The following is a 27,987-nucleotide window of genomic DNA, read 5'->3' on the forward strand; positions in this document are numbered from 1 at the left end:
AGCTAAAAAAAAATGCTGATCATCCATAATATTTTAATCATTTCACAAGGAATGCAATAAAGGTTGGGACATACACATTTGATTTAAATGTAAACTAAAATGCTACAAGCAATCTTTACCTGTCTCAGTCAAGTAACCTCTTATTCTTCTAAACTCCAGTGGATACAAGCTCACCCTGTTCAACCTTTCTTCACAAGGCAACTAATGTATTCTGGGTGTTAGTCAAGTCAACCTTCTCTGAACTAATCCCAACATATTTGCTATCTTTTTAAAGTAAGGAGAGCAACTCTATACATAGTATTCAAGATGCAGTCTCATCCGTTTCCTGTATAACTGAAGAAACTTCTTGTCACAGTAAATTCTAATTGTTTTCCTAATTTCTTGCCATACCAGCATAGCAACTTTTTATGACCCATGCACTCAACCCTTCTGCACTCCAGAGCTTTGCAATATTTCACCATTTAGATTCTTGTTTTTTGTTCCTGCCAAAATGGCCAATTTTACATTTTCCTGCATTTGACTCTATTTGCAAGATCTTGGTCCACTCAATTAATTGAACTATATAACTTTGTAGTGCCCTACATTCTCTTCAACTTACTGTCCTACCTTTCCTTGATTCATCAGCAAATTTAACAATCATACCGCCGGTCCCTTCTTTCAAATCATTTGTATAAATTGTAAAAACTGAGGCCCAGCACTGATCCTTCTGGCACATTACTCATTCCATCATGCTAACCAGAATATAACCTTTTTATGCTTCTTCCCTGATTCATGTTTACTAAATAATCTTCTAATCCTGCAAACATATTAAATATGCTTTTAATTTCTATAAGAACCTTTGATGTGACACCTTATCAAATGCCTTCTAGAAATCTAAGTACAATGCATCCATTGGTTCCACTTTTATCCATAGCAAATGTTTCAGTCTCAAAGAGCTCCAATAAATTGACTAAACATGATTCCCCTTTAACGAACTCATGTTGTCTCTGCCCATTTACCTTGAACTTTAAGTGCCTTGCTGTAACATCTTTAATAATATCTTCTGACATATTCACGGTGACAGATATTCAGCTAACTTACCTACAGTTTCCTGCTTTCTGTTTCTATCCCTTTTTGAGTAAAGTTGTTACATTAAATAATTTCCAATCTAATAGAATCTTCCTTTTAGAAAATTAAACCCAATGCATCAACTAGCGACATCATTAAGAGGGCAAGTGAGGACTGAAGATGCTGGAAATCACAATCGAGAGTGTGGTGGTTGAAAAGCACAGCAGGTCAGGCAGCATCGGAGGAGCAGGAGAGTCAGGGATTTTGCCTGAAACGTTGATTCTTCTGCTCCTCAGATGCTGTCTGACCTGCTGTGCTTTTCCAGTACCACACTTTTGACCGACATTGTTTCAGACCTGAGGAAAACATTCATCAGGACCCAAGGAGTGATCAGCTACAGCTTCACCAATTTGCTCAGGACTACATCCCTGGTGATTGTGATTTCTTAATTCTTCACTCGCACCCAGTTTTTGATATACAGCTATTTCTGGGATTTTACTTCTATTTTTCATAGTGAACACCCAAGTAAAATATCTGTTCATCTCCCCATTTCCTTATTCTCCATTATTAATTTGCAAGTTCACTTTCTATAGGGCTAATGCTGACTTTGTTAAATCTTCACATTTTACATATCCATAGAAAAATATGTTATCTGTTTTGATAGTTATAGCCAACTTTCCCTCATATTTTATTTTCCCCCTATTTGCACCACTGCTACCTGATTTAGTGCATCAATGCCACCTCTCCTGTAACCCAACAAAGATCTCCATGAAAGAATAGGAGCTCCAACTCAGACAAGATGCCAGTGTTGTACCAGGGTGTACAAAGTTAAAAATCACACAACACCAGGTTATAGTCCAACAGGTTTAATTGGAAGTACTAGCTTTTGAAGCGCCACAACCACCTGATGAAGGAGCAGCGCTCCAAAAGCCAGTGCTTCCAATTAAACCCTGTTGGACTATAACCTGGTGTTGTGTGATTTTCAACTCAGACAAAATCTACCAAGAAGGCTACCTCATCAACCTTTAACTAGTCATGAACCTGACAGTATATATTGTTCATTAACTGCTGGCTTACTTGCAAATGTACAATTTAATTTAGTGTACTTGTGCTTTAATGAATATACTTGATCTGCTAACACTTTAAAATAGTTTCCAACATTTGCATTCAGAAAGTTTAATCTAACTGCAAACTTAATTCCCTACTTTCATTTCACTCTTGAGAAGCTGAAAATTTGACTCCAGCACAACTAACTCCAAAACCCTACCTTATTTCCCATTGCTCATAACACTTTTAAAATTCTGACCATAAAGTTTCATTTTCAAGACTAGAAAGATTGCTCAGAAAACCTTATGATTTAATTTAGTACATCCTGTGAATTCTAATTAGAACATGTCCAACAAGGCATACCTTTTTCTAGGGTTTTTAACGGAGACAGCATGATCATAAGAAGTGAAGGTAGCTAATTTTACTGTGCTAATTGAGCATGAACTTGTGCATGCTCCAGATATTATTGAAAGCAGCTGAAGTTAATTGGAGCAGTATTGACAAAGTAGTTTGTTCGTGCTTAATAGATGAAAAAGTCCAATGGGTGATTTGACAATGAGGGAGAAAGAGCACTTCTGGATATCAAAAAAATCGAAGTGGGTTGTATGAGCTCTTATTGGCGCAGAGATAGTCCCACTACCTCTGAGACAGAAGGCCCAGGTTCAAGTCTTACATGCTTGAAAAGTTCATAAAAACATCTCTGAACAGTTTGATCAGAGAATATGTAAAATGGATTCTGTCTGTTGCAGTGCACTGTTGGTGTCCCTACCTTTGAGGCAGGAGGCCTGTGTTCAAATCCCATCTCCTCTAGAGGTGTATCAAAACATCTCTGAACAGGCCATTTGGATAAGGCACAATTATGGACGATGGAGTGCAATGTGGCATGTTTGCAAGACCACAGACTGGTTTACCCTTGGAAAAGTGGGCCAATTTGTAGTATAGTATAGTATAGTTGTCTGTGTTTATACCAGACTGTGGATTGTGAGTAACTAAATGTGGAAGATGGACCAACTCCTTCTTACTTTACTGGATGAATATTTATCAGATTAATGAAAGTTCATGTTCATTCAAGTGATTTCTAAAATGTTTACATATCCAGTACTTCAACATTGCAACTTGTGATGGGACAATTGCTGATCGCAACCTATGGATTTTCACATTTTACTGTGCAAAGTCTAGAAGTTGCTGTCAGTTTGCCAGTAATAACCATGAGGACAAACAGTTTTGCCGTCATTGCAAATACAAATTCAGGTTATTACATTTCTCTCTCCGACAAACAGAAGATGAGTGACACCAAAATGATTTGACCGCTGCAGATGCCCGTAGAGTCTTTTCATCTAATTTGTATTGATATGATGTTCCTTTGTATCAATCTGAAATTGAATTATTTTAAGTGGTTTCCTGGCTGTGATTCAATAGCAGCCACAGTCAGTTACTCCAATGTATTATGCCAGAGTTTTGGAAACGGAACCAGCTTGTTTACAACAACGTGGCTACTTAGCTTATTAGCTTGGATGTATTCCAAAAAAAACCTTACATTGGTTTACAATGCAGCTGCTTCTCTGTTGCTCTGTGTTCAGCTTTGAACTGGTATTTGACTCTGTGCTAAAAGACAGCTGAGTCCCAGGAACTGGAAGGGCCTAAAAGGTATAAGGTCGGCCAAAATGATTTCTTCCCGCAAAAAGCAAGGCAAACAAGAAGCATTACGTTTGGAGAAGAAATTGAAATGTGGGATGTAACGAAACAGGTCTTAGTATTGCACTGTCCAATGGGATATGATAAGTCCTTGGGTTGTACGGGGATGTTACACATTACGAATTGCAGATAAGTGCAAATCTTAAAAGAATTTCAAACTTGAACCTGCTCCTGATCACTGTCACCAACAGCAGTGCAAGATGGGAGTTTTCATTCAAATAAACACTACAATATTTGGATAACAAGAATACTGGAAGTACAATAGACACATCCTGTAGTTGTTTCTGATTTAAAATAATAATCAGCAAATCTGGAAATCTGCACGTCATCTGGGCTTGATTCTTAGACTGACTTTACCAGTGTGTCAATACTTCTTGCACTGTTACCTCATGTTAAATTAACTTCCTTGGTGAAACATCATACTATGAAATATCAAATTATTCCTTTGCATTGCCCAAGAGGAAAGGATTTGTGTTGTACAGTATTTTTGAAGATGCCATGCCTTTTCCACATCATCAATTTTGGTCAACTTCAGTTGTTATCTTTGGTGATAGTCCATCAGTTTGGAACCACCGCTACTCGTGTTATACATTAAGATTAGATTAGATTCCTACAGTGTGGACACAGGCCCTTCAGCCCAACCAGACCACACCGACCCTCCGAAGAGTAACCCACACAGACCCACTTCCCCTCTGACTAATGCACCTAACACTATGGGCAATTTAGCATGGCTAATTCACCTAACCTGCACATCTTTGGACTGTGGGAGGAAACCAGAGCACCCGGAGGAAACCCACACTGACATGGGGACAATATGCAAATTCCACACAGTCGCCCGAGGCTGGAATCGAACCTGCGACCCTGGTGCTGTGAGGCAGCAGTGCTAACCACTGAGCCACTGTGCTGCCCCTAAAAGGCAATTTCAATGTAAATTATGCAATACTGAAAGTGTTAGATTAGATTCCCTACAGTGTGGAAACGGGCTGTTCGGCCCAACAAGTCCACACCGACCCTCCGAAGAGCAACCCACCCAGACCCATTCCCCTACACCTAACACTAGGAGCAATTTAGCATGGCCAATTCACCTAACCTGCACATCTTTGGACTGTGGGAGGAAACCCACGTAGACACGGGGAGAATGTGAAACTCCACACAGACAGTTGGCCGAGGCGGGAATTGAACTCAGCTCCCTGGCACTGTGAGGCAGCAATGCTAAACATTGAGCCACCGTGCCACCCCTTTTTGAAACAGGCCCTGCAGCCCAATAGATTCACACCAATCGTCCAATGATTAACCCACCTAAATCCATTCCCCTACCCTATATATACCCCTGACTATGGGCAATTTAGCATAGCCAATTCATCTAACCTGCACATCTTTGGATTATGGGGGGAAACCGGAGCACCCGGAGGAAATCCACACAGACACAGGGAGAACATGCAAACTCCACACAGACAGTCACCCGAGGCGGGAATTGAATCTGGATGAAAGAACTGAAGGCATTGCTGCTAAGTGTGCAGATGATTCAAAAATAGTAGAGCAACAGGTAGTGTTGATGAGGCGGGAGGCTGCAGAAGGACTTGGACAGGCTAGCAAAGTGGGCAAAGAAGTGGCAAAGTATGAGGTTATACTATTTGGTAGGAAGAATAGAGACATAAACTATTTTCTAAATGGGAAAAGGCCTCAGAAATCTGAAGCACAAATGGACTAAAGTGACCGAGCTTAGGATTCTCTTAAGGTTAACATGCAGGTTCAGTTGGCAATTAGAAAGACAAATACAATGTTAATATCCATTTGAAGAGGGCTAGGACATAAGAGCAGAGATGTACTACTGAGGCTGTATAAGGCTCTGGTCAGACCTCATTTGGAATGCTATAAGTAACATGGAGTCCAGTACCTAAGGAAAGATGTTCTAACATTGGAGGAGGTCCAGATTAGGTTTACAAGACAATCCTGGAGATGAAAGACTTGTCATTGGATGATAAAAACTGAAAGCACTGTGGATGCTGTGAATCAGAAACAAAAACAGAAGTCACTGGAAAAGCTTGGCAACTCTGGCAGCATCTGTGAAGAGAAATCAGAGTTAATGTCTCAGATCCAGTGACCCTTCCTCAGCACTGATGGTAATTAGGAAAATGTTGGTTTATATGGAGAAGATAGGGTGGGGGGAGGGTGCAGGGAGCGAACAATGGTTGGAGATAGAGCTAAAAGAGAGATGAGAACAGTTGGATGGATAAAGGAATGGATAACAATTTGGTTAGGAGGGTGAATGACTGTTAATGGAGACTGTTAGTGGCCAACAATAGGTACTGTGTAATGATAGTCTATGTAATAACAAGGCCTACTGTGTGTCGTAGGGAGGTAGGACATGGGAGAGTTCAGGCCCTAAAATTATTGAACTCCATATTGAGTCTGGAGTGCTGCAGGGACCTCAAGCAGAAAATTAGTGTTGTTCTTCCAGCTTGTGCTGAGCTTCACTGGAGCACTGTTGCAAGCCTGAAGCAGAGATGTTGGCCAGGGAACAGGGTGGTATGTTAAACTGGCAGGCAACTGAAAGTTCAGGGTCTTTTTTGCAGGCAGAATGTAGATGTTCTGCAAAGCTGTCCACCAGTCCAAGCTTTGTTTCCCCAATGTAGAACAGACCACATTGAGAGCAGCAATTGTAGTGGACTTGATTGAGAGAAGTGCAGATAAAGTGCTGCTCCAACTGGAAGGTATGTTTGGACCCTTGGAAACTGAGGAGGAAGGAGGTAAATAGGCAGGTGTTATGCCTTCAGTGGTTGCAGGGGAAGATGCTGTGAGGCTGTGGGGGATGCTGGGAGTGAAGGAAGAGTGGACCAGCATGTCTGGAGGGAAGGGTCTCTGCAGAAGGTGGACAGGGGAGGGGGGGAGAATATGAGTCTGGTAGTGGCATCTCATTGGAGGTGGCAGAAATGGCAGCTGATGATCATCTGGATGTGAGGTAAGGACAAGGGGAATCCTATTGCTGTTGCAGGAGGGAAGTGAGGGAGTGAGGGCAGAAGTGCAGGTAATGGATCAGACCTGGTTGAGGGCCCTTTCAACAAAGATATGGGGGAAACCTCATTTCTGAGGCTCCCTTTTTGAAGTTGGCTTCTTCCCCTGGGCCATGACCCCACCATGGCACAACAGCCATTGTATCAACTATGGTCACTGACCTTATTTCATCTAGTGAACTCCCTCTGGCCCCCATTGCTTCTAAGCTGACAGTCCCTCAGCCCTGGACAGCTTCTACCTTCTTCCGAAAATCCACAAACAGGACTGCCGGGCAGATCCATTGTTTCAGCCTGCTCCTGCCCCACAGAAATTATCTCTTCCTATCTTGACTCAGTCTTTTCTGTTCTGGTTCAGACTCTGCCCACGTACACCTGTGATTCCTCTGACGCTTTTCACCAGTTTTGGAATTTCCAGTTTGCAGGTTCCAGCTGCCACCTCTTTACCATGGATGTGCAATTCCTTTACACAACCATCCCCCACCAGGATGGTCTCAGGGCTCTCCGCTTCTTCCTGGGGCAAAGGCCTAAACCGTACCCATCCACCAACACCCTCATCCAGTTGTCCAAGCTCGTCCTCACTCTCAACAACTTCTCTTTTAACACCTCTCATTTTCTTCAGGTCATGGGTATGTGTGTGGGTCACAGTTATGCCTGTCTCCTTTTGGGGCTGGAATATTTATTGTTCTAGTCCTACTTCGGCCCCTACCCACAACTCTTTCTCTGACATATCAACGATATCATCAGTGCTGCTTCCCTCCTTCGGAATTGGAAAAGTTTGTCGATTTCCCTTCCAATTTCCGCCTCACTCTTTCCCATCCAATTTCCACCTCACCCTCACTTTCACTTGATCTACCTCTGACTCCTCCATTCCCTTCCTCAACATTTCTGTTTCCATTTCTAGGGATAGAATGGTCACTAATATCCACTTTACACCCACTGACTCCCACAGCTAACTGGACAACACATCCTCACACCCTGCGTCCTCTAAAGATTCCATTCCATTCTTTCACTTCCTCTGTCTCCATTGCGTATATTACAATCAGGCCAACTTTGACACGGGGTCCTCTGAACTGTCCACCTTCTTCCTCAACTGAAGATTCCCCAGCACCGTTATCGGCAGGAACTTCAACTGACCCATCTCCTACACTTCTGCCCTCACTCCCTCTCTTCCCTCCCGCAACAGTGATAGATTTCCCCTTGTCCTTACCTACCACCCCACCAGTATCCACATCCAGATAATCATCAGCTGCCATTTCCATCACCTACAGCGAGATACCACCACCAGACACATGTTCCCCTCCCCTCACTTTTTCACCTTCTGCAGGGACTGTTCCCTCCAGGAGACCCTGGTCCACCCTTCCTTCACTCCCAACACCGCCCACATCCTCAGAACACCTTCCTCTGCAGCTACTGAAGGTATAACACCTGCACCTCAGGGAAGGACCCAAACATATCTTCCAGTTGGAGCAGCACTTTGCCTGCATTTCACACAATCTTATGTGTTGCATTCACTGTTCCCAATGTGGTCTCCTCTGTATTAGGGAAAATGAAATGTTCTGCCTGCTAAAAAAAACCCCTGAGCTTCTAGTTGTCTGCCATTTTAACACACCACCCTGTTCCCTGGCCAAGATCTCTGTCTCAGGCTTGCTGTCTCAGTGAAGCTCAACACAAGCTGGAAGAACAACACCTTATTTTCTGCTTGGGAACTGTGCAGCCCTCCAGACCCAATATCGAGTTAGGGCCTGAACTCTCCTATGATCTAGTTCCCTACCCTACACACCAGGCCTTACTATCACATTGTCTGACATTACATATTACCAATTGTTAGCCATTAACAGTCTCCATTAACAGCTATTCACAGTCCTAGCCAGACCGTTATCCACACTTCTGTCTACCCAACTGCTCTTCTCTCTCTTTCAGCTTTATTTCCAGCTATCATTCACTTCTTGTCCCCTCCCCACACCCAATCTTCTGCATATAAACCAACATTTTCCTAGCTACCGTCAGTTCTGAGGAAGGGTCACCAGACACAAAGCATTAACTCTGATTCCTCTTCAGAGATGCTGCCAGACCTGATGAGCTTTTCCAGCAACTTCTGTTTTTGTTTGTGACTGGAAGAACTGTTGAGGACTCTGCATCTGTACTCAATAGAATTTAGAGGGATGAAGAAAGATCTGATTGAAATTTACACAATACTGACAGACCCGGAAGAGTGGATGTGGAGAAGAGGTTTCTGCTAGTAGGAGAGATTCAGATCAGAGGGTTCAGCCTCCATGTGAAGAGACAACCTTTTAGAACTGAGATGAGGAGCAACTCCTTTAACCAGACGATGTTGAATTTGTGGAATTCATTGCCACAGAAGGTTGTGGAGGCCAAGTCACTGAGTGTATTTAAGACAGAGTTAGATAGGTTCTTGATTAGTAAAGGAGATCAAATGTTACGGGGAGAAGACAAGAGGGTCGGGTTGAGAAACATATCAGCCATGATCAAATGGCAGAGCAGACATAATGGGCTGAAAGATCTAATCTTGCTCTTAAGTCTTATGATCTTATAGGATTTGAGCACCCAATCTTTGGCCATAATGCTCCGTGGAGAAAGTGAGGACTGCAGATGCTGGAGATCAGAGCTGAAAATGTGTTGCTAGAAAAGCACAGCAGGTCAGGCAGCATCTAAGGAGCAGGAGAATCGACATTTCGGGCATGAGCCCTTCTTCAGCCTTTCTTGAAGAAGGGCTCATGCCCGAAACATCGATTCTCCTGCTCCTTGGATGCTGTCTGACCTGCTGCGCTTTTCCAGCAACACGTTTTCAGCCATAAAGCTTTGTCTCCATTATACTTTCCTTGGAGATTGCACCTGCTTCTGTATGTCCAATATTCAATTGAGACTAAGGAGTTAGGAAACAGTACGAGGAAACAGTAATAGGTCAGTGCAGATACTAATCAATGGAAGTGGTGTGTGGTTAAGGGTCATGGAGATGATGTGAGATCAAGGATGAGTGTAGATACTAATGAATGGAAATGATGTGAGGTCACGGGTTAGTGTAGTTACAAATCACTGGAATTTGTGTAAGAAATAAAAATAAAAATGATTAAATATTTAGAAGTATTGTTAAGTTTTACGAGTACCCTCTGACAAAGCAAGCAAATGTGCTCAGGTATGTCCCCATCTGGATGGGGGCCGGATTCTGCCACCACTCTATGCACAACACATTGCCCATCACTATCTCACAACTGGGGAAGGTTTAATTAGTTTTCCTGACTAAAATAGCAGGGACCTGTGAATCTCAGCGCCATCAAAGGTTAACTGGATCTCAATTTTTGATGTTTTTAAAGCACTTTAACAACTGAACTGGTCCATCTGAAAGACAGACAGATAGAAACTGGGAACTAGGATGAATTTTGAATAGTTATAGAGACTGGTTAGGCCACAGATAAAATACTCTGTGCAGTTCTGCTCGCCACACCATTGGACGATACAATTGCACAGGAGAGGGCACAGAGGAAGTTCACCAGGATGTTGCCTAAGATGGAAAATCTCAGTTATGAGAAGAGACTGGATAGATTGGATTTGTTTTCCCTGAAGCAGAGGAGTCTGAGGGGATATTTGATTGACACATATACAATTATGAGAGGTATCGATCGGTAGATCGTGAGAATCTTTTCCCTAAGGCAGATGTGTGTAAGACCAAACAGCAGAAGCTTCAGGTGAGAAATAATGAGTTTAGAAGAGATGTAAGGAAAAGGTTTTCCATCCAGAGGCTGATAGAAATATGGAATATACTGCCTGACAATGTTTTGGAGGCAGATACTCTTGCGACATTTAAGAAGAATCAGCACAAGAACTTAAAATGCCAGGGTGCAGCAGGCTGTAGAACCATATGCAGGTAAATGGGATTGGTGTAGTTTGGAGTTTGTTGGTCAACATAAACATGGTAGGCTGAAGGGCTTGTTTCTATACAGTCTGACTTTGACTACTTTCAAAAAGCCAGCATTAGCATGACGATCTGAATGGCCCCATCTATATTGTAAGATTTCATGGATTTTATTCTATGAAAGAAAGTCTTGCATTTATACAACTCCTTTCATAATTTTATGACACCCCAAAGCCTTTAACCGACAATAATTTTTTTTCTTCAAAGTATAGACATAGTTTCAACTTAGGAAGAATGGCAGTCAATCTTTGCATAGCAAGATCCCAAATATACCAATTATCAAATGTCCTGATAATTGCATTACCTAGGGGTTACATATGGACCATACTTTTCAATAGTTAAGTACATCGTCAGGATTACACTGGTTGAGAGCATTCCGTCTAAGCCACAACCAATACATCTGTTACGTGGATTGCTGTCAAGGTTTCCCTCTAAATCTCTATAAAGAATGTTTTTACTCCTAACGATTTTTAAAAGTTTAATAATCCATTGATTACAGGTTCTCCAGGGTGCAGCAACGTGTTTCTATGCATTCATTGGCTTCGACATCATTGCCACAACAGGAGAGGAAGCAAAGAGTCCAAACACTTCCATCCCATACGCTATCACTGCATCTCTGGTGATCTGCCTAACAGCATACGTGTCTGTGAGTGAAAATAATTTCTGTGGTTAAATGTGATCTAAATTTCCAATACTTCATAAGATTTCTGTATCCAAACCTCTCTTTACTCTTCTCCTTTATGACACTGTAAGCAGTCTCTTTTCTAATATCGCATAAGACTTTGTATCAAATTTGATAATGCACCTGTGAAACACCTTGGGACCTTCAGCTAAGTTATTGGGACTATATATGTTCAAGTTATTGTTATTTTATCTATGTAAATATATTAGCATAATCATATTCCTGTGAAGGCTTATGAATCTAGGCACAACTTCATTTGTAAATTATATCTCTAAGCCCTCTTGGTTAGTAATCAGATCTGGTCCAGGTAGGCCCAAGGTTGAGTATCTGGCTTGCATTAAACTAATTGGTGGTCATTCAGGTTTCCATCTATTGTTTTACCTTTGACCTAAATGCATCTGGGAATGGTCAGCTTTTCACCTCCTGATTGTGATCCACTGAGTATGTCCTTCATATTCAGAAGGATTGAGCTCAACTGTGCGCATCTCCATGGGATTATTTTCAACACTCCCAAGATGGTCGAGGGGTTTGCTCGAATTGAAAGTTAGTCTCCAGAACACAGCTGCAAGCAACAGACAGAAGTATCATAGGGATTTGAAACATAATTGTAAATATTGTAACTTTTCTTTGAACATTTTACAATGATTTTAGCAGTGGAGATATGGAGAAAAAGGCATTGTTTTTGCCAAAATAATCAGATTGGGAAATAATGGATTCTGTTCCCAATTGGTCATGGGAAGACAGCATACCTGGTGGACAGACCATTGGCAGGTTAGTGGTTTGAGAAGGGGCACCATGTGATGACACATAAGCCCTAGTCTGTGGTCAATCACCTACCCATGCTCCTCGTCCATTCTCAAACATATAGAATGAAGTTTAATGTTTTACACCAGGAAATGCCTGGAGAGGAAAGGCAATTCCTTCTATTGTTCAGCGGCTCAGCAGCTAGGCCCAAACCTAAAAGATAAAATATGATTAAAAGGAAAAATGGGGACTATGACAATAGAAACAGCAAGCTTGAGGAGACAGTAAAAAAAATTAAATTGAAATCCAAACATTTGCTGGGTTCATCATGTGAAATCAGGTGACATGAACTATTTAGACAATTATCAGCATTTTTTTCTTTAAAGGAGAAGTCGAGGGGTGGTAAAATAGGGATCTTCAAGATTATGAAACAGTTTGAAACGCTAATAGTAGGGAAGGTGTTTTCACTTTCAGAATTACATGATAATGCCACTAATAATCCAATTTTATCCAGAGAATGGTGAGAATATGGAACTCACTACCAGAGGCAGCAGTTGAAGTGATTAATGTATTTACATTTAAGGGGAAGTTAGATAGACGTAAGGGAAAAAGGAATGCACAGATGTGTTAATGGATAAGATGTTGAGGAGTTGGAGGAATCTCATGTAAAGCATAAACACTGACATGAACCTGACGGGTTGAATGGCCTATTTCTGTATTGTAAATACTTTGTATTATTCTACAGTTCATCGTTCCCCCAGAAGCATAACCAAACTACCTTGACATTGCAATTGTAACAAAAGCAGTCAATTCCATCCCCTGACCCTGTTTCACCATTCTATTATATCATGGCTGATAGGTATCTTAACTACATTTCACTTAATTTAAAATAAAATCTATTTCAGATGTGACAATTTCCCACAAGCTTTCTTTGGTTTGGATTCTCTCATAAAATATCCATTCATTTATAGGAGAATATCGGACAAGGAAACGATTATTTGGTTCCTTGAACTTGGTCAGTTTTTCAATTAGACCACGGCAATCTGTGACTACTTTCTAGTTTACATTTGTCCCATTTACCTTTGAATAGCAAAAAATACAATTGCAGTTTTAAAGTGAACAGTAATCTAGCATCCAAATTTTTGGATGAGGAGTTTTGAAATTTCATTCATGACTTTTAGATTATGACCCCTGTAACCCACATTTCTAAACCAACAGATCTACTTTCCATATAGCCTCATTGTTCCTCCCAGTATCTTGCAATGTTTGATTAAATCACTCTTTAACTGTCTGAAGTCCAGAAAATACAATCCTAGTTTGTGTAATTTCTCATCATAATTGACTGTGTCAGATTGGTAAAGTAATGCTGCATTCCTTTGAAGGTGACTCGGTCCCTTCTGAGGTCCGGTACCCAGACTGCTAAGTATGTAAATATGCTTAACTTGTTGGATTTGTCATACACTATTACTGCACAGATAATTTAGAATTGAGATTCCTTTACAGTTGAAGAAGCTATGTGGAATGAGGCAAATAATGGAAGCTTGTACACAGTACACACAGTTTCTTTCCCATATCCATTTACAGAATGGTTCTCCGAAAAAAAGCAGATGCATCAGCACTCCATCTAGCCTATTAACCTGACCCGATACTCCACGTCCAATTCCTGACCCAAATTAGGAACCAACCTCTCTGCTAATGTCAAAATACCGTGGATTCTAGAAACCTGAAACAAACACAGAATGCTGGAGAAATTCAGTAGGCCTGGCAGTATCTGTGGACAGAGAAACAGTGTTAGCATTTTGAGTCTGGTATGACTCTTCATCAGGACAATTCTGAAGTCATTCCAAATGCAAGACTTTAACTTTGCTTCTATCTCCACAGGTGCTGCAAGATCCACTCAGTTTCTACAGCATTCTGTGTTTGTGCCAGTCTCTCTGAGCCTGGCCCATTTCCCCTCTCAGCAAACATTCAAGACTTGTTTTCAATAAGTGTTTGATGGCAGTGGCTCTGTTTATCTCTTTGGTAAAAACAATAACTGCACATGCTGGAAACCAGATTCTGGATTAGTGGTGCTGGAAGAGCACAGCAATTCAGGCAGCATCCGAGGACAGGCAAAATCCGAGGACAGGCAAAATCGACGTTTCGGCAAAAGCCCTTCATCAGGAATAAAGGCAGAGAGTCTGAAGCGTGGAGAGATAAGCTAGAGGAGGGTGGGGGTGGGGAGAGAGTAGCATAGAGTACAATAGGTCAGTGGGGGAGGAGATGAAGGTGATAGGTCAGGGAGGAGAGGGTGGAGTGGATAGGTGGAAAAGGAGCTGGGCAGGTCGGACAAGTCCGGACAAGACAAGGGGACAGTGTTGAGCTGGAGGTTAGAAACTAGGATGAGGTGGGGGAAGGGGAAATGAGGAAGCTGTTGAAGTCCACATTGATGCCCTGGGGTTGAAGTGTTCCGAGGCGGAAGATGAGGCGTTCTTCTTCCATGCGTCTGGTGGTGAGGGAGCGGCGGTGGAGGAGGCCCAACACCTCCATATCCTCGGCAGAGTGGAAGGGGGAGTTGAAATGTTAGGCCACGGGGCGGTTTCATTGATTGGTGCGGGTGTCTCGGAGATGTTCCCTAAAGCGCTCTGCTAGGAGGCGCCCAGTCTCCCCGATGTAGAGGAGACCGCATCGGGAGCAACGGATACAATAAATGATATTAGTGGATGTGCAGGTAAAACTTTGATGGATGTGGAAGGCTCCTTTAGGGCCTTGGATGGAGGTGACCCACTGACCTATTGTACTCTATGCTACTCTCTCCCCACCCTGAGCACTGACCCACCCCCACCCTCCTCTAGCTTATCTCTCCACGCTCAGGCTCTCTGCCTTTATTCCTGATGAAGGGCTTTTGCCCAAAACGTCGATTTTGCCTGTCCTCGGATTTTGTCTGTCCTCGGATGCTGCCTGAATTGCCGTGCTCTTCCAGCACCACTAATCCAGAATCTGTTTATGTCTTTGCCTGGCCCTAGATCTCGCTTCAATCTGCCTTCCATTCCTCTAAGACCTCAATCCTGCTTCTGCATTTCCTCATAAGAATGGCAGTTCCCAGTTTTGCCTGCACAGCAATTCTGAATACAAGTGTATTTCTCGTAAAAAAGACATAAAAATTCATATAATTTGCCTTGTGTTCCCTCAATTAAAGTTTTATATATAAGTCTAATTGAGCATTGGAGGCATCACATGCAAGATTTAGAATGATGTTCACTTTGCCACTTTTGTTATCCAATATGATTGGGTATGGGACCATTGACTGGTTTTTCCCTTCCTCATTTCAGTTCACTGAGCCCCACTGGCCCCATTTCTTTTATAAGGCTTGTGAACATGGACCAGGAATGAACTTGACCTTGCTAACATCTAGGTTGGGGGGTTTTCATTGTTATACATACTGAGCCTTCAATTGTAGCCACAGAATCTCTCGAACAGAACAGCCATTGTCTTCTGGATTACATTGCTAGTTGAATATCCAATCTGATACATGTTGAGTGAAGGAGAAAACTGAGACAAGAAAGTGAATAACACAGCTGATATCTGGCTGAGAGCCTCCCTGACTGTTCCTGTTAAATGTTCCATTGCATTTATTTCAGCATTCACACTGTACTCTACAGCAATATGCTCCAGTTGAACAGTTGCCAGAAGTCCCTCCAGTAATACGCAAGCAGATGGGATAGAATAACAGACATACAATGGTAACAGAGATATCTGAATATAGACTTAACATCAAACCATTAACAGATTGGAATAAACTCTAATATACAGTAACAACATTTATTAAAATACATACTTTAATGAGTAATTTAAAAGGAATTATTAAAATGTGTTTGTTCAAACATTAAGATCAAGACAAGTTAAAATTAGTAAACTTTTTACAATAATAAAAGGGGGTTGATTTTGTTCACCCAAAGAGTGATCAATTTGTATCATAGGTATTGAGTCAAAGGTATTGCGATGGACATATATTGGTGCATTTCTGGAGAAAGAAATAATTGAGGAATATTGGAAGAAGTTGGACAGGTGGATTTAAGGGATGTGGGAAGGTGGTTTTGAGGGATATAGGGAGGAAATGAGTTTGAGGGATTTGGGGAAAGTTGGGTTGGTGGGATTGAAGATTATCAAGAGATGACAGATAGGTGCTGATGGAATCAACATAAAACTGGCATAGATCAATTGGGCTGAACAACAGGCTAATGATTTGATATAATTCTATATATGATAGGCCTTTCAAAAAGAAAATGATGTCCTGATATCCATCTTCTCATGGTCAGCTGTCATGGGAGTGCATCAGTTGCTTTAAGGTAGTCACTAGACTCTGCTGGTTAGGCCTCTGCCTGCTATAGATAATCTGTGGATGATGGTAAGTGTTCATTGTACCATATTACTGACAGTGTTAAATGTCTGTCCTTCCTTTACTAGGTCAGTATTATCCTGACACTGATGGTGCCTTATTATGCCATTGACACGGAATCTCCACTCATGGAGATGTTTGTACTACACGGATTCCACGCAGCCAAGTACATTGTTGCGATTGGTTCGGTGGCAGGACTGACGGTCAGTCTCCTGGGCTCCCTCTTCCCGATGCCCAGAGTGATTTATGCCATGGCTGATGATGGTCTACTCTTCAGGTCGGTGGTCTCTCCTCACACTCTGGACCCTCACTTATGATGCAGGAGAGTATAACTGTGAAGGGAAGCAGTTTTGAGATTATTTGCAGTTGGGGATATGAAATGAGCTACTGTCCTTCCCTCCACTACATCAGCCATTCTGGCTTTGTCTCATTTTGCTACAAAAGTACACAATTGGTCTCATTGTCCAGCAGCCTAGTGAAAGAGCATGTCCATGTTATTATAGGGCATCTTGAGTGCTCACAGATGCAGAGTCCATAAATATTTTTAAAAGGTTACATATGAGATTCCAGCAGATGGACCACAGTGATAGATTATGCAGTCCAGATAGGAAACTCACCAGCACAGCCAATGGGTCAAATGGCTTCTTTTCTGTTCTTCACAATCAGGAAATCTTGGATAAGTTGTGGCCTGGCTGTAAGTTAGAGTTCAACACAATAACAGAGGTGTACCATACAACATATACATTGCATTTACAGATTCACTGTCATGACATTGAGAGATTCTTACTAATTCAGAATTTCTTTTAAATACATCGGTCTGTTATTCAAAGTGACCATTTGCAAAATGGAAACAGTTTAACTTCAGAAATCATACATTTTTACATCCTTAGCCTACATCTTGATGTTGTAAATTTTAGCCCAACGTTGTGACTCTTTGGCAACTATATTTGATCATGCTTTGTGAAGTAGCTACAGATATAATATAAGGTGTTGATATATAATCAAATGGAATATTTGAGATTAGAAGCAGAAATTCTTTTAAGTGGAAGCTACGTAAATTAATGAGGGATGATGGAATAGAAGGAAATGAAGAAGGGTGGGAGGAGATTTGTAGGGATCATAAACACCAGAAAAGACTGTTTGACATAAACATCCTGCTTCAAAGCTGTAATCTATGTTTCTATAAGATTGTGCTATAATATTTATGGTTATGGTTGTCTAGGTTTTTTGCCCATGTCAGTAACTACACGGAGACCCCAGTTGTGGCCTGCATTGTTTCAGGATTCCTTGCGGGTCTTCTTGCCCTGCTGGTCAGCCTACGGGACCTTATTGAAATGATGTCCATTGGAACCCTTCTAGCCTACACCCTGGTATCGGTGTGTGTTCTGCTTCTGCGCTACCAGCCCGAGAGTGACATTGATGGCTTTGTCAAGTTCCTATCGGAGGAAGGCACTAAGAAGAAGGAAGGAGTGCTAGCTGAGTGTGAGAAGGAAGCCATTTCCCCTATGAGTGAAGGGGAAGACTACACTGGCCTTGGGAAGAACACTTGTGGAGCAAAGAACCTGCCATCTTTGGGCGACAATGAAATGCTTATTGGGAAACAGGACAAGTCCAGTTATAGCGTGAATCATCCTAACTATGGTACCGTGGATATGAGCACAGGAATAGAAGCAGATGAATCTGAGAACATATACTTAATAAAGCTCAAGAAGCTGATTGGACCGCGGTACTACACGATGAGGATTCGGCTTGGCCTGCCCAATAAGATGGATCGTCCGACCACTGTCACAGGACGCACAGTTACCACCTGTGTGATGCTACTCTTTGTCTTGATGTTTGTCTTCTGCTCTTTTGCCATTTTTGGGGAGGAGTACATCTATGATCGGAGCTGGTGGGCCATCCTGCTGATAATCCTGATGGCGTTGCTGATCTGCTCACTGGTCTTTGTGATCCTACAGCAACCTGAAAACCCCAAGAAGTTGCCATACATGGCTCCCTGTGTTCCCTTCGTGCCTGCATTTGCCATGTTGGTAAATATGTACCTCATGTTGAAGCTCTCCAGTATAACTTGGATCCGCTTTGCAGTCTGGTGTTTTGTAGGTAAGCATGGTTAAATATTTCAGAGTATATTATTGATGCTGAAATTGGGCTAAGTATTCTAATTTCATCTTTAAATAAAAAGCATCAGATCTGACTATGAATCAATTAGTGTCATCCATGCAGAAATATCACTGTGCTAGTGTTTGAAATTTTAACAAATGCACACTATATAGAAAGCCTCAAAGCTTTTTCTAGAAATTATAATTGTAATGTTGGAAGATTAATGACTGGACTTCCACAATGTCCCTTAGGTGATACCTGATTGATGGTTTTCTCTCTGCTGCATCCTAAGTAAATTTATGGTCAGTCTTAGCCCAGTCCTTTGATATTGGCCAAAAGGAGAATGAAAAGGGACAGTGAGAGAGACATTTTCTTATACAGAAGCTTGTTTGAGCTTGGGCAGTTGGGGGAATTGTGTGGTGTGGGGTGGTGGGTAGCTGGGAGGCAGTGGCCTTATTCTGTTGTGTAAAATCCACAGGTTTGATGGTCCTCCAATGTGCAACAAAAGGGCATCCACAAAAGGTGACACAAGTTCAAATCATACCTTGCAGAGGCCATAAAAACAGTTCTAATAAACACAAATGTTACAATGGTGCTGAGAGAATAGTAATCTCAAATTAAGACTCATGCACTTTATTAGAGAAGGGACTAAGTGGAAGCTTATGAGACCTGTATCTAATCTGGCAGTGACCAATGCCAGTAATGGCAATGACTGTTCTGCAGATGTAAAATGAGCATAGCTTCATTGGCTCTAATTCCATGCTTAAAGATCTGCAGTGATATGGGGTTGTCCCATTTTTCAAGTATCCTTGGAAGCTACTGAAAACAGATCTTATGACCCTTACATATTGTCACAAAGGAATCTAAGACCAGATTTAGGCCAGTCAGTGATATTGGATACCAATACTTAAATGCCATGCTATGCTTAGAAATATTTAGACAATATCATTTTTTGTTGTTAAATTTAAAATGCATGCAATTCTGGTCTACTTGCTAGCTGAAGGATGTTGTGAAACCTGAAAATGTTCAGAAAAGATTTGCAAGGATGTTGCCAGAGTTGGAAGATTTGAGGTATAGGGAGAGGCTGAATAGGCTGGGGCTGTTTTCCCTGGAGTGTCAGAGCCTGAGGAATGATATTATAGAGGTTTATAAAATCATGAGGGGCATGGATAGGATAAACAGACAAGATCTTTTCCGTGGGGTGGGCGAATCCTAACTAGGGGGCATAAGTTTAGGGTGAGAGGGGAAAGATATAAAACGGACCTAAGGGGCAACGTTTTCACGCACAGGGTGGTGCATGTGTGGAATGAGCTGCCACAGGAAATGGTGGAGGCTGATACAGTTACAGCATTTAACAGGCATCTGGACGGGTATATGAATAGAAGGGGTTTAGAGGGATATGGGCCAAGTGGTGTCAACTGAGACTAGATTAGGTTAGGACATCTGGTCAGCATGGACAAGTTGGACTGAAGGGTCTGTTTCTGTGCTGTACATCTCTATGACTCTATGACTTTGCTGAAGTGAAGTAGCTGTGTCTCTTCTCCACAGAATTCACTCTCTTTATCCGTGACTCCACTTAAATTCAACCGCTATCCTCCCCCACATCTTGCCAAACCCCCAACCATGCCATCACAGGATTTAAGCTTAATAACCTTCTGTCAGGTGCTTGTGAGGCAGAAGCCCTGACATTCATCAGGTGACCTGCCTGTGAACTGAAAGCAGCAAGTTGCCCAAACAATTTTAATGAAGCCTAAGCATGCTTGGGTCCTATTTGTTTGGGCATGCCCTAAAGTGTCCTGTGGTCACTGAATCCTGTTGGACATAAAATTCTGCCTCCAAACATTACAGGGCATATACATATGTGATGTCACTGGCACAATAGGTTCACTGTGTTAGGCCTAGATTTTTTTTTCTCTTTTTAGCATTTTAAAATAAGTTAGTATTGTATCATGCACTATTTACTCTGAACTTGCTTCTTAATTCACACCTTGTATTCACATTTCAATGTTGTCTCACCCAAATGCTACCTTTGTTACCTTCATCAATTTGACAACCATCTGACATCTCTGTGCTCCTCAAATTCTGGTCTTTTGAGCATCCCCAGCGTTACAAACTCCAAATTTGACAGCTAAGCTTTTAGGAATTCCTTCCCAAAGCATTCTCTTCCTCTCTTTCCTCAAGAGATTCATTAAAACTTGCCTCTTTGACCAATCCTATCCTAATGTTGCCTTTTGTGGCGCAGTATCAAATTTATTGGAAGCAATTTGGGAGATTTTACTATGTAAAGAGGTCTACATAATTGCAAGTTGCTGCCACCAAGATGACCCCAATCCACTTTGCAAACACAATTCTTGTACCCTTGAAAGGAGACGAAGGTTGGCTGAAATCAAAAGATGAATCATTTTCCCAAAAAGATAAAAGGGTGTCCCAGACACAAAATGTTGTTAGGCTAGATTTTTGTTGATTATTCTCCTCATCTTTTTGATCGCGTTATCCCATATTGTGTATCCCCTTTATGCCTTCTCATTTGAAGGGCAACCAGGAAGTAACGATTAGAGAAAAATATGAAAATGCTGAAAGGAGATTTTCTGGGGAGAGCTCACATTAGGAGGCATTTTCATAAATATAGAGCAACCTTTTCGTTTGGCAGGTAAATCACTCAAATGGATACAAATAAGTTAGTTGGCAAAAGAACAGTGGGATGGTGACAAAATAAATGTTGTTCAATTGTTGTTATGATTTGAAATGAAATAGTTACTTAGGATAGAAAGAATTTCAGAGTTATAGAAGAGAACAAGGGTTGGGATGAATGGGATTTCTCTTTAACAGCACCTTCTGTTCTGTATCATTCTGTGACTGATTCTCAAATGCCATGTTAAGCATTAGATATCAGCTGATTGCAGAAAGAAGAGGATTGTTGAGGCCACTTGGTTCAAGATTAACTGGAAAGCATTTATAAAATTACTGTTCCATTGAAAAATGCTGACTTATCCTGCATTTATTGCCATTGAGATTGCTGCTAATGAATGGTCCCCGAGTATAGGCACACCCATAGTGCTCTTAGGAAGAAAGTTTCAGGGTTTTTACCCAGATAAGGTAAAGGAATAGATACAGTCCCAAGTCAGGGAGGCGGAAGCTTTGGAGGCAATCTTAAAGTCATAGTGTTCCCTCAATAACTCAGACAGACTTGGTTACCAAGGCCAAACTCTTCAGAGACCATGAGTCAGCAAGAATTGTGCCATAATTTCTAAACATAAATACAATTGTGACACTGGAAGGAACACACTCAGTAGCCATCTTTATGGAACAGCTAGGGAGATGTGAGTTGTTGAATAGCCTTCCCTTGCTTTTTTTAAAAAAAAGAAACTCCTCAAAATCATGTGGCACAGAAGGTCATTTCAGCCCATTGTCCCCTGCTCGCTCTTTCAAAGAACCTTCCAATCACTCCATTTGCATTTTCCCACCTCCACAGTCCTAAGATATCATCACATCAAATATCTGGTTCTCATCTGAATATAATTTTTGAGTCTGCTCCTGATGGCAGTTTTGTTTTCCCATTGCTAGGATTACTCATTTATTTCGGATATGGAATTTGGAATAGTAGCCTGGAGATTGGAGCACGTCAGGAAGCCCTGAGCCAGAGCACGTATCAACGCTACGACGTGGATGACAGCTTCATGGTGGATGAGAGTTTTGCCTACCCAGAGGAAGAGATGACTCAACACCAAGAGGAGTGGCCACCAGCAGAGCAGATGGGGTATCAGTCCAAGCAGGCAATGCCTGACATTGTTGGAAATCACAGGACCTACAACAAAGGCAGAAGTAAAGGGAAGTATGTCGGGAAATCAGAGGCACTGATTGCAAATGATGAGCTAGATAATTCCCCAAAGTAAAGGGTACTGACCCTCATACCCTTGAGCTAGATCTTGGACATGATCTCTTTTATATGAAAAAAAATGCTGTCACGTGACATTAAAAAAGGCAATGTGTTTGTTTAATTTTTTTCAAACTTCACTCTTTTCATTCTTAAAGGGTTGTCATTTTCCTGTATAAATGTTTGGCAAACTTTTATTGTTCAGGAAGACCAAAATTGTGTTATCACAGGGATATGAGTGGATGGGGTGATTCTGTGTAACTCATACTGCCCTGGAGTTTCATGCACTTACAATTATATTGCAAAAAGAATTTGCCAGATATTTATTGCAGGGCTCCTTTTAATCAGTAAATTAAGCCAAAAAAAAACTTTCTTTTGGAAAGAATACACTCCACCCAATTGAAATCCCAATACATTACAATGAGGTGTGAGTGTGAATATTCCAGAATGACATTAAATTTAACACAAAGCCAAAAGGAAAGTTCAAGTTGACATACATATTACTATAATGTTGAACCTTGAGAGCAGAAAGAGTTGTGTCAGTTTATTGAGTACATTCTTGTTATACGTTCAGAACTTAATGAATGCTTGACCTTAGAGGCTTGATAAAGACCTGATAAAAGGCACTCAGCCTCAAAAATGTGTAAAAGCAACATGTTGCCTTTTACAAACCTAGAACAACCCAGACTCAGTCCTTAATTTGTGCTAAAGTAGCCAGTTGTAATCAGAGTGTTGACGGGTCAGGTTAGCAAAAGCCCCATTGTGCCTAGTTAGACAAGTGACAACATAATACAATCAGCCAAGTTCCTTGCCGTCTAACATAATGACCCCCCCGCTGTGCATACATTTTTATAGACGGGCTTGGATGGGATGCAACTCAGTGTTGAATACCCTGCTGATAATCACAGTCTTTTTGTTCAAAAATGAAGGAGGTGGACATTTGAAACTGCAGCCGCACTGTGTGTCACCATCTTGAGAGCAGAAACATCAAGCTGTGCTGATAAAGTGCAGATCACATCTGGTAGACAAAGATGTGTGGGGCTCTTAGGAATTATAGCGTCTTTCACTGATTTAATGAGTGAAATTTACAACTTTAGTTCATTTCATAAGTAACAATTCCTTTATGATAGTAATGTTTGCTGCCCCTTCATCTTTCAACACTATATCTGTGTAGGCATGAGGAATTATTATTGTTATCAAAAGTTACACAGTTTATGTTTTGAAGGACTGGATTATATTTCCTTCTGATTATCCAACAATATTTATGTAAACTGTTCAAGTTTTTGAACTAGTCTATAAAAAGCCCTTCCTTTAGAAATTAGGCAGGGCACATACAAGGAAGACTAATTACTTTACTTCCTTTCTGGCTGATAATATTGTCCAACTAATGATCATGCAATTTTTTAAGACTCCTAAATTGCAATATTTGTTGGGAAAAATGAAGTTTACTTACATTGAAAAAAGGTGTATTCAAACATCAGTTATAAGATAGAAGCTACTGGGTGCAACTGCTATCTGAGCCCTGAGGGAAATGTATCTTTTTGTCATTCTACACAGCAAAAGTGACAGTAATTTTCTTGAAACTGCTCATGGACTTTATACAGATTCATTTTCTCATTGAAAAATTTATTTTTAACTTCAAAGGCAGTTTTTCAGTTGAGGTGGTGGGAGGACCCAATAATGACAAGGAGTGAAAGTGAAAACAATATTAATATCAAGTTGAATATTGTTTGTTTTACTGTAAATAATGTTTTCAATTTGACAGTATGATAAAGAGCAGTTATTTTCAACTTGATGGTATGGAATTACAAGTTTGCATATTAAATTATTCCCTTTGCATCTCTTAATTGGATGAAAGCTCACTGCTCCAAGATTGGCTTTGAATATTGAAGCTGGATTGGTTGACAGTTTCTACTGAAGGCAGCCTATACTAATTGATAATAGTTCAATGATGTTCATTGGAGTCATATGATGTCATTGGGAAGAATCACAGCTGATAAGAATAGTGAGAGAGGGGTAGTGATTAGAAGAAGTGTCCCCAATCTCCACCCCACCACCTCTCAAATGTACCTCACAAGTGTGGAGCAATCTACTAGTACATACCTCTGCTTTAATTTGCTATTTGCATATTGCCTTGCCTTCCTTTAGGCATAAAACTTTCAAGCACTAAAATAATGTATTGTGCAGATAAAATAAACTTCTAAAAGGGGTATATTAAGTCTGAACCTCTGGCTCACTCTTGCTTCTTACATCTGAATGTACGCTATCGTGGCCTCAAAACATTGACTTTAAATCAGAATTGAAACCAGTCACAGGTATGACTTATTGCACAAACTCCCATCCATGAATTGACTTACTAGAATGCATGCCTGTGCAGTGTCTTTCTAAAAAATATTTGAAATATGTTTCTTGTTATTGCAATGTATATATATATTTCCTTGTGGGTTTTTTTTCCAAATCTGTGCACATTTTGTCGTGTTCTAACTGCATGCAATGTCTGGCACCAAGAGTAACAGAATTGAAGATCTGCATTCTATATTGTCATTGTGGTGTATTTGTTTCATTCACAAACTTCACTGGCAAGATCAGTATTGTGGATTGTCCTCTTGAACCATTGATAGAAATTTGATATGACTGAGTGAGTTACTTTGAGAGCTGTTAATGGTCAATTAACTTAATATGGCTTTGAAATCACACGTAAGCATGCACTGGCCAGAACAGCATATTTCCCTAAAGGAAATTACTGAACCAGTCAACCTTTCCCCAACAATCTAACAGCTTCATGCTCACTGTTACTGAAACCATGTTTCTGTTTCCAGTTTATAAATATTTTTAATGGGTTCTCAAACTTCCATTGTGGTATTTGAACTCTCATTCTCAGTACTATTAGTCCTATAATATAGCAACTCTAAAATGATATCCAATCTTATGTCTGTATGAAGTGCCATCGGGTTCCCATTTTCCTTTTCAACACGTTTTGGTGTTTTTCTTGGAGTGGACACCCAGAACTGACCACATTACTTAAGATGACAGCTTTTATATACTTTTCAGTACAAATCTAAATGTGTTGGAAAGCACCCCAAATTTCAAATGAAGGGTTCTGCAGGAGAAAGCAAATAGATGTTTGTACATCAAAATGGGGAAAAAAAAGGTGATTTTTGTAATGGGGGAATGAATGCTTAGGATATCCAGGAAAGATTAAAGAAACTTGTTACTTTAATGAGAAATGTCTACCCCTCATTGCTCTGTCATGATGCATGCCAGTGTTCGGTTTAGAGTCCATCTTGTTGCTGTGGGTTTGGCGTCATGTACTGGCTCAGAACAGACAACAGGTTTCTCAAAGAGACATTAATGAACACATTGAGTTTTTAATAATAAACTAAGTTTTCTGGTCATTTTTATTGATACCCAGATTTTCTTTTCAAGTGAAGCAAGCTACCCTGCTGGAACAATACTTGAATGTCAAACTAGTAACATAACCACTACACTGTTGCGTCTGCAAAATGCATATTACAACTGTACATGATGGGGAAATTCAATGTAGTGAGGAGGATAGAAATAAATTTTAGGAGCACATGGGCAGATATATGACAGATGAAAGTCAATGCAGAGAATGTCGGCTGATTCAACTTCATCAGTAAAATAAGGAGAGGAAATAAATTTTAAATAATATGAAATAAAATGTGGCACATTGGTAATGTCAATAATCTAGTAATCCAGAGCCCTGGTCTAATTACTTGGAAAAATGGGTTGAAATACCACCAAGGCCTCTGATAGAAATAAATTCAACTGATAAATCTTGAATGTATAGGGTTCATAATGGTGACCAAGATAACTACAGTCATTTTTTTTAAAATCCCATCTGTTTCAATGAGGTTACTTAGGGAAGGACATCTGCAGTCCTTCCCTATCTGCCTAAACGTAACTCCAGATACACAGCAACTTGGTTAATTCTTAACTGCTCTTTGAAGTGTCCCCAGAAAGCAATTGAGTTTGCGGGCAAATTAAGGATGGACAGTGAATACTGGCCTTGCTAGAAAAAACCCTGTCCCACAAAATAATAAAGAAGACTGTCTCATCTGTGACAATATCAAAATAGTTTTGCACTTTTATGTTTGATTATACAGATTAACTGAAGTGGAGGAAAGTACTGTATACAAACACCAATAGTTAATGATTCATGGAAGTCAAAAAAAGACAGCTGAATGAACAGAATACAACATAGGACCATAGAAATATGAGACCATTTAAGTTATGATACCAATCCAGATTTTCAATAAGATCAAGTTAATCTAAATTCTAATTCAATTTCATACCTATCACCTTATTGTCATAATTTCAACATCCGTAATCAACAAAAATCCATTGATTTCAGTTTTGAAATGATCTGTGAAATAGGACTTTCCACAGTATGAGAAACACGGAGCACTGTTAGCAAGAGGTTGCTGTGTATGTTGTTTAAATGGTTAAACACTGTATTAATGATTAGGAGAAGGTGAGGACTGCAGATGCTGGAGATCAGAGTCAAGAAGTGTGGCACTGGGAAAACACAGCAGGTCAGGCAGCATCCGAGGAGCAGGAAAGTCGATGTTTCGTTAATAAGCCTAATACATTGCAGATGAAGGATTTATGCCCGAAATGTCAACTCTCCTACTCCTTGGATGCTGCCTGACTACTTGTGCTTTTCCAGGCCACACTTTTTGACACTGTATTAATGATGTTATGGAATAGAATTCAAAATGTAGAGGGCATGCTCAGGGATGTTAGCAAGGATAAAGGATTGGCTGACTGTCAGAAAACTGAGTACGTATGAATAGGTATTTTGTTGATTGTGAAGATGAGACAAGTGTTATCCCAAAGGACCTATGTTGGAGCCTCAAGCTTTTGCAATTTATGTCAATGACTTAGAAGAGGGGAATAAGAGCATTGCAGCTAAATTTGCCAATTGCACCAAAATAGGGATGAAATTATGTTGTGAAGAAGACACAAGGAATTTGCAGACAGATAGAAGTACATTCGTGAGCTGGGACGAATCTGGTTGATGAAATAATGTAAGAAAATGTGCAGTTTCTCATTGTGGCAGGAAGAATGCAAAAACAGATTATTATTTAAGAGGAAAACGATTGCAGAATTCCAAGATACAGAAGGATTTAGGCATTCCAGTACATTACTGAAAATGTATTGCTGGAAAAGCGCAGCAGATCAGGCAGCATCCAAGGAGCAGGAGAATCGACGTTTCGGGCATGAGCCCTTCTTCAGGAATGAGGAAAGTGTGCCAAGCAGGCTAAAATAAAAGGTAGGGAGGAGGGACTTGGGGGAGGGGCGTTGGAAATGTGATAGGTGGAAGGAGGTTAAGGTGAGGGTGACAAGGTGAGGGTGATAGGCACCTTCCTAACCTGCAATCTTCTTCCTGACCTCTCCGCCCCCACCCCCACTCCGGCCTATCACCCTCACCTTAACCTCCTTCCACTTGTC

At 40.9% G+C, this 27,987-nt stretch overlaps 1 protein-coding gene across 8 annotated transcripts in view; it reads left to right on the forward strand.

The window, feature by feature from the left end:
* The window catches only part of slc7a14a (solute carrier family 7 member 14a), a 76,436-nt gene extending 48,715 nt beyond the window's left edge, over positions 1–27,721 (forward strand). For all 8 annotated transcript variants that reach the window (XM_043702576.2, XM_043702573.2, XM_087993386.1 and 5 more), the window contains 4 exons: positions 11,234–11,380; positions 16,607–16,815; positions 17,761–18,638; positions 22,203–27,721. In XM_043702576.2, coding sequence (XP_043558511.1) covers positions 11,234–11,380; positions 16,607–16,815; positions 17,761–18,638; positions 22,203–22,531 — 1,563 coding nt within the window. In that variant the 3' untranslated portion in view covers positions 22,532–27,721. The remainder of the gene's footprint in view (positions 1–11,233; positions 11,381–16,606; positions 16,816–17,760; positions 18,639–22,202) is intronic.
* The last annotated feature ends 266 nt before the right edge of the window (positions 27,722–27,987 follow it).

This window comes from Chiloscyllium plagiosum, unplaced genomic scaffold (assembly GCF_037043375.1).
Source record: "Chiloscyllium plagiosum isolate Xiang-an unplaced genomic scaffold, Cpla_swu_hap1 HiC_scaffold_13, whole genome shotgun sequence".
Taxonomy (NCBI): Eukaryota; Metazoa; Chordata; class Chondrichthyes; order Orectolobiformes; family Hemiscylliidae; genus Chiloscyllium; species Chiloscyllium plagiosum.